Genomic DNA, 11,862 nt, shown 5'->3' on the forward strand with positions numbered 1-11,862 from the left:
GTGGTAGGGTGCGTTTGGCTAACATATTGCATTGGAAACATATTGTTCTTCATCGCCTAATGTCATTGTTGCCGATAATAGGGCATATATATAGCAAGTTATTTTGCTAGTGGCTACTTATGCTTATTGTGTCTTACACTGAAAAATAAAATGCACAATGAGCTTGTTTGACTTTTTTGATGTTATAGTATACTTGATCAGGGCAGTCTATTTCCTGTGATCTTTCCTATCATGTGCACATATTAATTTTTGTTGACTTGAATCTGTTATGCCCTTGATATGCCCTTGATTTTTTTACTTAGCTTGACCCAGAACAGCAGCATCCTTGATTTTTACTGACCCCCACCTTGCTCTAGCTCTCGTAGACTGGAAGGAGCTTTTATGCAGTGGACCTCCTCTCTGGTGGTGAGAGCCTACACGGGTCATGGATCCGACTAATTTCCATGTTTGTAGCCGCTCCTGCCACTGCCCTCTCTTTAAGGACACAGCTAGAAAGACGCTCAATAAACAGATCGTCGTCCTCTCCAAGCGGAGGGGTCAGCTCAAGCGATAGTAAGTTTCTAGTATTCTCTACCGTGTTGATGTGGCTTGTTTACCTCGTCCTTGCAACACTTGATCGCATTATATGATTTCTGCTCGAGGATCTGATAGAGATGGTTCGTTCAAAGTAGTAGAGTATATGATTCATGTTTTGTTATAGTTTGTTTGTTTGTCCCAGCCCTCTGTTTCATGGCTGTTATGTTTCCTTTCCTAATCGCATTGCACATATTTTTGGTACTCAAAATGTGACAGTATTCAGTCAATTTCAGTCTCTGTCGCAGTCCAACAGGCATTGCTTTGTCGTTGGACACTGGTAATTAAGAGAGAGCATTGTATACTCTCTGATTATTTGTCTAGTGATTGCCTGAAGCATCTATTTTACTAGCTTTTAGAATGGAGAAACTCATGTCATTTCATATATGACCTGAATGAAGTGATTAGGACTTGTTGCAGTGGATTTATTTGATACTGTATATTGTACTAAAGAAACAACATATGTGCTCCTGAAACGTACTAAGTTCTTGTCTGCTACACGTTCCCATTTAAGCTACGTGCCCGATTTAAATTTCAACAATGGTTTGTTTTGCATGCTTACCTGTTTAGTAAACTTGGTGCCATGCTTATTTCATGTAGCTAATAGTAACCTGCAAAAAAATTGTAATTGCCAAGATTGATTTGTTCTGCTTGCCTACTACAAACTTTTCAAAAAATTACTACTTAATTAGTAGCATGTAGACTGGATTATTATTTTGTCAACATTCTATTCCAGAGATATATACAAAAGCATGTGTTGGCCATCCCATGTAGCAACCACTGCTAGTCTGTATTGAGCAAATAGTGCACCACATTGTAGCTATCCTCGTGCAGCAGCTGCCTCCCGGGACGTGGGTGTGCGTCGTGTACAGTTTAGATTTTCCAGTCTTTCTTTCAAAATGCCAGGTGTTGTATTAGTATCATGATGTTAGCTTCTTAAATTCTGCTACTAGGACATCTATTCTTGAATAGTTTGCTTATAGAGTTTCCTAGTCATTTAGAACCAACTGCAATATATTAATGGACATAGTACTCTGCTCATGTGTACATATTTCTTTAAATGTCAGGCTAACATGGAAAGTGCTATGGAACAAGAGGTACCAGAAGGCGAAGAACCAAAGAGTGATGTTGCTGTTGTTGCTGACCTTTTCTCACTAAAGAATGGCCCTCCAGCAGATTCCCTCACTGGCTGTGTTGTTTTGGTTGGTGCCATCTTATGTTACTGGTTACTAGTGCACAATATGGACACGTGCCATCTTATGAACATGGGGTAATAATACTAAGCTACTGGTTGTGTTATATTGGTTGGTGCATCTTATGAACCTATGGTTAATGATACTGCTGGGCCTAACTTATTGAAATCCTGGAGAATTATGTTATTATTATCATCATTATATTCTCATGTGTTGGCTGACTGCCAAATTGCCCAATGTATTTTTGTTTTTGAGATACTGTTGGTTGTTGTTGGTCACCCTTCAATAAGGGCTGGATTGAAAAAACTAAATTGTGTGAGTGGGCTGGACCGTTTCAAGGCCAAGTATAGTTTTTTTTTGATGGAAAAAATCAAAATGTTTTTGTTGGGTAGATAAAAGGGTTGGCCCAGTTAATGATGGATTAAATAAATGGGTTGCACACCACAGCCCAAGAACTGATCTGTTGGGCTCGGCCCATGCTTGTGGCCCAAAAGTAAATGTAGAAGTGGGCTGAATTATTGGGCTCAGCCCATTAAAACAACTGATTTGGACCGATCCTACATGGCATCCATGTCATCGCATGTGCCATGTTGGCTCGGCCACATCAGATCCTACGTGGTCTAGGCTCATTAGTAGTGACCATAATTATCGTCAAAGATTTAACGACCAAAATTTTGGTCAAGGGCGGCCATGACCAAAATTCCAGAGAAGGTCACGTTTGTTCGTTCTTGATGGCCAACTGTTGACCTTCCAAATTTGGTCAAAAAAGGTCAATAAACGAAAACAATGACAAATTAACGACCAAAGTGGGGAGTCATAATCGGTTGTATTTCTTGTAGTGAGGGGCAGACCTTCTGTAACGAAATGTGCAATGGCCCTGACGGTAGGGACAGGAAGCCAGCACATGCTCCCACCGTACCGCCGCGCCCTATGGCGGTAGGTTGTGATTTCCTACCGCCATGGCCCCTGGCGGTAGGGTCCTGGAGGATAAGATTTGGTTCAGTCCACTCACCACCCACCCACTGCACTCATATTCTTCCTCCCCTAACCCTCACTCTCTCCCCCTCTTCTCCACAACCCAAGCACCCACTAGATCCCTCTTCATTGCTTGAGATTTGCCCCTTGGATCGAGGCCATTTGCATCACCCAAGGTACCTCCCCCATCCCTCCTTCATTTGGTTGGTTCAAATCATCTACTTTTGTTGGAATCAATAAGTTTTGCAACCCGGCCCCCTTGCATTTATGGGGCAAGCTAGCGTAAGTGTTAAGGGGCAAGATAGCTTAAGTTTTGCAACCCCCTTGCATTTATGGGGCAAACTAGACCTAAGTAATATGTGTCACTCTTTGTTGTGGCAAGCTAGCTTAAGTGTTAGGGTTAGGGTTAGGGGGTTAGTTAAGCTAGCCGATGATCATGTTGGAGATGAGGCCATTGATCATGTTGATGAACATGTAAATGTTCATGTTGATGAAGATGCCATTGCTAATGTTGATGCAGATGATATAGTTTTGTGCAAACCCTAGTTTTCTTAGTTTTGTGCAAACCGTAGTTTTCTTAGTTTTGTGCAAACCCTAGTTTTTTTAGTTTTGTGCAAACCTAGTTTCTTTTTCCTACTGGTTATGCTCAAGGGGTAGGTTAGGTACTGAACGCGATTTGTGTGTTGCAGATGGCTCCGGATACTCAGTGGGTGCTTAGCCCTATTGTTCATGTCCAAGGCTTTTCTCCAAGTGTTGTGCAAGTTAGTGAAGTGGACCTCACTTTTGATTGGTTGAAGACTAAATTCATATTGAAGCAAGGGTTAAAGGAAGACGATTTTGTGTACTACGTCAGCAGGAAGCAGTCAGATGGCCCTGGGGAAAGAAAATTGATTGACATAACTGATGATGGCAAGATTGCAGAAATGTTGAACGAATGGGAATGGGAAAGGGTTGTTCAGTTGCATTGCTACAGGAAACCGAGTTATATGTGATGAACTTGTCATTCGAGATCAGCCATCCCGCCAGGCCATACATTGTCACTAAGGCTTTTATCTATCAGTAGAGACATTACCATCTATTTATGTATGAGACTTATGTCTATTCTATGTATGAGACAAATGACTATGTACTTATGTATGAGACTTATGTCTATTCTATGTATGGGTGATGAAAATGCTCCGGATCCACCGGTGAAATCTCAAGCAAATAGAGTGGATCTAGGGGGGTTTGTGAGGGGGAGAGAGAGGGAAGAAGGTGAGTGGGGGAAAAGAGTGGTGGTGGGGCCCACAAACCAGCCCCTCCCCACCTTATCCACCACACAGGACCCTACCACCAGAGGGTCTGGCGGTAGGCTTCAATAACCTACCGCCGTACCCGATGGCGGTAGGCCCTTTTCCACATCAGCGTCTGCCAACGGCCATCAGTCGCCGTCAAAGGACCTACCGCCAGAGGGGGCCGCGGTAGGACATGCAAACCTACCGCCAGACCCCCTGGCGGTAGGCAAAAGGGTCAGATCCCGAAATATTTTCGAACGGGGTCAGATCCTGATTTTGTTTGCAAAAAGAGTCAAAACACGAAATTTTGCTGCAGGGCGGTGGCTCTGACAGGTCGAGAGTTGTGAATTGGAGGCTTTTCAGAAGAAAAAAAGATATTATGGGCCAAGTAATAAAAATATTAAAAAATAAATAAAGACATGCCAGCAGCATGTTATATTTGATTAATTAATATCGAGAAAAACAAATGTCAGTTCAGTGGATAGACAACTGGACGTAGAACGATTAGTATAAATAAAATTGCATTAAAAAGCACACTAGTCTTCTTCCTCGGATTGTACGTCGTCATCCGCACCAAACCAAAAGCAAAGAAAAACGACACATGCAAACGCCCGCGCCATATTAGATTTTGAAGACCACAACTCGCAAAACATCTACATCAGCACCGGTTGGCATAGATCCGAGGTCTGCCATGGATGGTGCCACGCCCCTGTTGACTTCACTAGACAGCGCGCATCTATAACTCGGCCTAACAAAAATGAGCTCCAAATGGCTGACATTTTTCACATATTGTAACCACACTTTCAATTTTCGACTCCCCATTTTCATACAACATCATGGAACATTAGTTTGATCTATCGTACATAGATAAAAGTATAGATAGTAAAGTAGCTAAACTACTCGTCATCGAATATCTCGATCACCTTCTTGCCGGAGCAACCCACCTCATGGTCATTGGCAGCCGGGTGAAACGCCGTCACCTCCTCGCCGTCCTCCTTGTCCACGAAGAGCTACTCGCGCTTCATGTCTGTCTCGTGGATGAAGCGGCGGTTCACCGTCGCCTTCGCCTTTCAATGGACTCGAAGATGGCCTACTGCTCCACCGTATTCTGCACATGGACGGGCTCGTACTTATGTTGGTGGGTCTTCCGCGGTATGATTTTGTGTTATCTGCTAATTAACCGATACTTATGTGGAGAAATATTCCGGTTCGGTGTCTACATGTACTATATTGATGTTATAATATCACATGTTGACACTTCTTTTTTAGGTGATGAGAGGGTGCACAGAATTAATATGTTTTTATAGGCCAATTGCTTCAGATTGATTTGAAAAAAAAAATGACCCAGGCAAAATCATGAACCAAATCCAAATTGAATACCTCAATTGATTGGAAAAGCTCCAAAATTTAGGAACATTGTGAATTAAAAATATTTAATGAGAGTGCTCCTTGAGAAACTGTGGACCCAACCAAAATCAGATAGCCTAATTCTAAATTGGAGACTTCAATTGATTGTGTGGTCTTAAAAATTAAGATGCATAGTGTATTTATAGATAAATTGATTGATATGCACGTGCTTGTTTATTTCAGGAATTCTTAGGAGAAGAGCTTTATAAATTGAGGAATGACAGGTCTCTGTACGATGAAACTACGGAGATACAATTGGAGTTGTTGATCACGGAGTCGAAGGAAGCGTATGAAGATAGAGAGAGACTAAAGCTAAGCAAGAAATGGCTGCGAGTTGTGAAGCTGTTGAAAAGACATGGATAAGAGAGAAGTTGCAACCTCAACTAGGATGTATCAAAATGCCATGTGGTATTTCCCATTTCGTGTCTGACCATTCTTCTTCTTTGCTTGCTAGTGAAACTGCGATACTAAAAAGTTGCACAAAAAAGTCCCCACAAACAACTTGCAGCTATTGCTCTTCCTCTTCCTCTTCCTCGCCCTCGCCCTCTTCCTCTTCCTCGCCCTCCTCTTCACCTGCCGCCCACCATGCAATAAGGCCAAGACCATCTCCTTTGATACTTCCCTGTAAAACGATTTATTTACTCCGATCAATTACTCACGAAAGCCGTCGGCAGATGCATCCAGGTCTGGTGTGCCGCCAGAGCGGCGCACGCCGTGCTGTCACCATATCTCTGTATGATAATACATGCACAAGGAAGAAGACATACATTGATCTGCATCGGAGCAAATGGCTTGTCATCCTCCTTTTGCTCAACTGGTATAGGTGGGTACTTTATGCTAGACACCAGGAATCGTATCTGCACAGAGATTGCAATGATCATAAGCCTTTTTGTGGCTAGTGATTATATGAAATAGTAGCAATTGCTTTGGGTTAAACAAATAAATAGCTTTAGAAACCTCATCATCAATGTCAAGATGAAGTTCATCACCATCTTCAGTCTTCAACGCCCACCTACCGTCCTCCCCCCTGGAAATATATGAACAAGAAATGAGACATACAGAAAATAGAAAATAGAAAACAGAATGTCAGACATAAAATATGTTCCTAGTCAATCATGATTTAGGAAAAAGAAAATAAATCACTTTGTATCTTACTCTAGCTAACAATTATGCTCTGTAACTAAATAGAAGTGCATATGCTTCCAACTTCCTGCAAACACCATTCCTTTTTTTCCTACACCTCTGTTTTGTTTTAGTTCCTGATGCAATCAGAGTACAGAGAGGGCACCTCTTCATAACAACCTAGCTCTGAGTACATACTAAACTGATGTAGAAGAAGTAAAATAACTGAAATGTTGACCTAAGAATAAACATTCTAATGCTTAATATAATATGGAGTAGAAGTGTTGGAATACACTTCAATTTGCAAATAATACTAGTGACTGATGCTAAGGAGTATTAGTATTGGTCTAGGAGTCCTTATTAGGCTATTTCTCTTTCCTTCTACCCCAAGTCCTTATTAGACTATGTCCCTTTGGGCTATGCAATAGAGATATGTTTGCATCCATAACAACTGATATATGCTGCAAATAAAATTACAATCAGAGCAATGTGTTACCTCACTGTGCCAATTTGCATCAAGTGTCCCGGAATGCATATATCGCTGAAAAAATCAAGTGAAACTGAAGAAGGGAAACAGTGTACCAGTTAAAACTCATCATTTTGCATGTAAAGCTTCTCAAATGTAACCAATTACAAAGTGATAACATTATGATTGTCACTAGATCCAAGAACAGGATGGAAGCATGGATCATTTCAATACCCCCAAAAACGGAGTTAAAGGGGGAACGATCTCTCCCTTAACTGTCCGCTGTTAGTTAGAATTGAGACCTCTCCGCGAATAAACGCAGATAACACCCCGGCAGAGTCCTCGTGAGGATTCAAACACGGGTGGGCAGGTTGAACAACCTGAACTCCTGCCATGGAGCTAACCTAATTTTTCATCTTTTGCTTACACATTAGAATGGATAAATCATGATGAAATTATGAAAAGTTTCCCTGTAGTGCAAGATGTTATGAAAAGTAAAGACACAATTACTAGATATAGGCAGATAAATCCAAGCAAGGGGTTACAACTTGCAAACCAATTAGCAAACAATAAATCAAAAGGAAAATAACTAGGTTACCTTGTAAACCCTTCTCATCATATCCACTGATCTTCCCAACAAGAACCTCCCCAATAAAGGGCCTGAACATCAATAACCGAAAGGAAACCTGTCCAAGATGGGGAAAATGTAGGAAATCTAAGCATGATTTCTAAAATGTATAAAACCTCAACGAGGACACACATTTTGTAACAGCAATATCAGAAGAAAGGGCATCCACGATACAAGTTTGACATACTATTCATAGTGAGTCATTGACAACAAGTAGCACACCGGCTAGAAAAAAACTAGATTACCCACTTGAGGCAATTGGATATTGACACCAAAATGGTAAATTAAATAAGTACAAGTTGAGGGGAACTACTGCTATTCAAAACTTTAGTTGTTTAAAACTGCTATTAAACAGTTTATAGTGTCTAAGAGACAAACTACCTAAGTGGCAAACTTATCGTATCAATCCGAAAAGTTCCAGTTCTATGTAAGCACAGCAATCAAATGTAAGGCACTGCTAAGAAAGGCTCCAGGGTAATTACATGAACACCAGTGAGAACCTGCACAGAAAAGGACTAACATACTGGAAATTCAGGTAGCCAACTCAATTGCACAAACTGAAGGGCATTGAAAAGAAATGTAGTGACCCTTTCAGGCATTGACTTGTTCAGAGCTTCCAGAGCATATACTAAGGGTGTGTTTAGTTGCTGTCACCGGGTAGAACGTCACGGGTCCGACCCGTTCCCACAGTCCATTCTCGCGTTCGGTTAGTCGAAGGAACCAGAACCCACCCGTCCCAGGAACGGAATATTCGCTCATTATGCGGAACGGAGGCATACCTCCAAATCGAGCGGACGACAGGGAACGAGCCCTCTTCCTCTCGCACGCGCCTCTGCCCTATCCTCTGGCGACTCCCCTGTCTCAGCGCCGCCACCCTCCCGTATCTCACTCCCTCGCGATCTGCCACCTCCATTCCTCTCCGGCGCCGGCTTCACTCTCCTCCCCTCCGTCTCTCCTCCGTGATGGCGCGCAACAGCAACTTGGCGGCGACCTAGCGGCGGGTGGAGATCAGGCAGCGACGGGGCGGGAACTACGCAGCGGGGCGGTGAGAGGCCATGGCGTGGGGACCTGCCAACGGCGGCGCGGCGCACAGGGCGGCGCTGGTGCGCGTGCAGGCGCCGGCGCGGTGGAGCGACCGGATGTAGTGCCCACCGTGGCACGCCAACTCACTGGAGAACGTCGTGCCGGAGAACCTGCCCCGGCCGTCCGCGCGCTGGAGGTACAACGGCGTCGCGGCCGCCGACAAGGGCATGCTCCTGCGCCCGCGGCGTCGGCCGACGCCATGCTCCCGTTCCTGGCGCTCCGCTCCAACTCTGGCATGGGCTGCTTCTTCCTCTAAATCTAGGTGGTGTAAATTGCAATTAAGTGGGTGATTAGACTAGCTGATTAATTAGCTTAGTTTCTAGAAGAAATAAGCTCTCATATTGGTAAGAGCTGGGAGTAAATACGACCAACATATTGATATCTGTGATGATATTCTTCTGTGTATTTCAATTCATCGCTCGAAAAGAGCTACTAGTAATTAATCATTATTTCTCTGGCTTATTATTGGCCACATGAACGACGCAGCAAAGAAGCCAATATTTCGATATGGTTGTATGACTGAGTATGATAACTTGGCATGTATGGATGTAGTGCACTTGGTTGCTTTTGGGTGTGATGGATGAAGTTGGTACCTTCTGTTGAAATTTGTGTTTGATTGATGTCATACATGTGTGATTCTTGTCAATATATATATTGTTATGTTGTTATTCTTCGAAATACAAATGAAATGCTGCCAAAATTTCAAATTTTATGTGGTTCCATTTTTCATTCTATCTCTCTAACCAAACACAGGAACAGAACCAACCCGTTTCACTTTTCTGTTTGAACCAAACACAGAAATGGAACGGACCCGTTCCAGTGGAATGGAACGGACCCGTTCCAGTGGAATGGAACCATTACATTCCGTTCCACTTGGTTCCTCAACCAAACACACCCTAAAGAACATACAGAATTAGTGAGTAGTAACATCTCATATTCCTTAGCAAAGATAAATGGATGGCAAAAATGATAGCACAAATTACTTTATATGTCGAGCAGCCCTCTCCTGGAAAGATGAATCCACCTTCGACGGAAAGAATGTCATAGACGGACACGCAGAGCCCGAGATTTGCAACCACCTGCAGTGCAATTCCAAACACAGATTGAGAAATACATTTAAGAATCATTTGGGTGTAAAAGAATTCTGGAACTGTGAACAAAATCTTGGCATGTACTGATGATTATGTGACTAAGTTCACACTACCTTATCCAGCAAGAGCCTCTCAAGCTCGGCCTTGATGGCGTCGACAAGAGGGCGATTCAGCAAGTGTGGAGGCATCGGCAGGTTGTGCTCAATCTGGCTCAAAACGAACATCCTTCACGTCCAGTAGTGGAGCAAGGAAAATATTAAACCCTGGACAAGCTGCAAGCAGAAATGTCTAACCATATGATGTACCTAACAAGCCATAAAGGCATATAAAATTGAGAGGCACAAGCCTTGGATATTTGAAATAAATATAATCTTCAAAGCTGAGAGCCACGTATCCACAATACTTTCCAAGTAGAACAGGTAAATAACCAAGTAAATTTTCATACAGATAATAAACCAAACTGAATGAATAGATGAGTACATCGACTAATTGCCTATTTTGACTGCATTTTCAGCATCCGAACTGACTAAGAGAATACTGGGAGAATTGAAGCTTTCCCCAAAAGGAGACGCATATTCCCTTAAGTTCTGCGCATTTGCTCTCTTTTCTAAAATGTTTGTCCACTCTTCTCTGATGGTTTATCTGAAGTCAGTTTTACTGAAATGAAATCGCTTAAACTATTTCTGTGATATCTGGTCAGAAAGAAACAATTTGGGGCAGGCCAGATAGTACTTCGTACTTGTGTAATATTTTGGATCATAAACTCTACAAACACACACAACTATAACTAGTCCTCTACTGTATAGTATACACTCTCTACTCTCTAGTGACTCTACTTGGTGACAGCCCTGGCTGAACCGAAGTTCATAAACCGGTCATTTCCCTGGTCAGTTAGCAGTATGGGACTGAAAATTTCCAGTGCAGTTCATCTTATCCGAGTCGTGAGCTCCTCCCCCCGCTCCGCCGCTCGTCACCGGCACTGTAGGAACGGCCTGTGGCGGAGTCAGGATTGAAGCAAACCCCGGGCCAAATTTATTTTTTGTCAACATTGAAAAACTTTGGCACTTATGACACCCCAAAAATACCTCATGCAAAAAACATACGAAATAAAGCCCAGTTGCAATAAATCTACAATGCAACCTCGATGCTTAACAATCTAACAAAAGAGAAAAAGCATGACAAAGCTACAAATCATCTATAGTGACGATCAGACAATGCATACACCAATTTCTATTTATGCAAAATGAATCAATTCGAGTTCCACCAACGCATTACAGATACTCACATGCACACTCCGTTCCATTTCAATTTCAGTCCAACATTTAAATCATCTATTCACCGTGACAAATCAGAGAATTCATACACCAATTCAACAAGACCAAATTACCTGCGAGAGTAAGGGCGCCGCGGCGGAAGTAGTCAGCGGCAGGCCACACACAGCCGGCGGCAGCAGAAGGACGTACCCGGGGCGCAGCGGAAGAGTCCTCCGTCGCCTGGTCAGCTGCTCTGCTCGTCGCCGCCGCGGGGAAAGGCCGGCTGGCCGGGGCCAGCAGGGGCGCACGGCGCAAACGCAGAAGCAGTGAAGCACGGCCCGGCTGCACGGGGCACGGCCACCGGGCGGGGGAAGGCCGGAAACGGGGGGACGGCGCCGGCGGCGGACAGCAGAGCACCGGGCGGCGGCGTGCGTGCGTGCGTGCAGCCTGCGAGCGTTAGGTTTTTTTTCTTTTTTTTGGAGGAAGAGTGCCCCGCTACTCCGCGCATGTGTCGCGCAAACACGCACCAACCTCGCGGCGCTCCCGTGGGTCGGCCCATATTTCCCGGAGTACAATGAAATATATTTTTTGTTCGTTTTTTATCAGTTTTTTGAGCCGTGTTCTTTATATTTAGTCGATCCTCTTAAAATAATTGAATGTTTTAAGAATGTCTGCGAATTAGAAAAAGTATTCATGAAATAAAAAATGTTCCATGAATTCAAAAAACGTTCATAAATGTCAAAGATTTTTTTGAATTTCATAAAATGTTCGTGGATTCAAATATATGTTCGTGAATA

General features: G+C 43.3%; 1 protein-coding gene and 1 long non-coding RNA gene across 4 annotated transcripts; one reads left to right on the forward strand and one right to left on the reverse strand.

Moving 5' to 3' along the window:
- Positions 1 to 425: 425 nt before the first annotated feature.
- LOC125506029 lies at positions 426 to 1,872 on the forward strand. The gene is made up of 2 exons (XR_007282573.1): positions 426 to 552; positions 1,641 to 1,872. It is a non-coding gene; the product is annotated as an uncharacterized LOC125506029 (long non-coding RNA).
- Positions 1,873 to 5,813: 3,941 nt separating this feature from the next.
- Positions 5,814 to 11,573, reverse strand: LOC125510758 (DNA-directed RNA polymerase III subunit RPC8-like). Of its 3 annotated transcripts, none has more exons than XM_048676016.1 (8): positions 11,276 to 11,573; positions 9,926 to 10,084; positions 9,705 to 9,800; positions 7,609 to 7,696; positions 7,041 to 7,104; positions 6,380 to 6,449; positions 6,190 to 6,279; positions 5,814 to 6,044 (listed from the first exon to the last, which is right to left on the reverse strand). In XM_048676016.1, exons 2-8 carry the CDS (start codon positions 10,034 to 10,036, stop codon positions 5,931 to 5,933), a joined length of 633 nt encoding a protein of 210 aa, XP_048531973.1. In that variant the 5' UTR covers positions 10,037 to 10,084; positions 11,276 to 11,573; the 3' UTR covers positions 5,814 to 5,930. The 3 variants fall into 3 exon arrangements, with proteins under 3 accessions (XP_048531973.1, XP_048531974.1, XP_048531972.1); XM_048676017.1 differs by having other exon boundaries at positions 9,926 to 10,037; positions 11,200 to 11,573; XM_048676015.1 differs by having other exon boundaries at positions 11,200 to 11,572.
- Positions 11,574 to 11,862: the final 289 nt, after the last annotated feature.

Source organism: Triticum urartu, chromosome 5 (assembly GCF_003073215.2).
Source record: "Triticum urartu cultivar G1812 chromosome 5, Tu2.1, whole genome shotgun sequence".
Classification (NCBI taxonomy): Eukaryota; Viridiplantae; Streptophyta; class Magnoliopsida; order Poales; family Poaceae; genus Triticum; species Triticum urartu.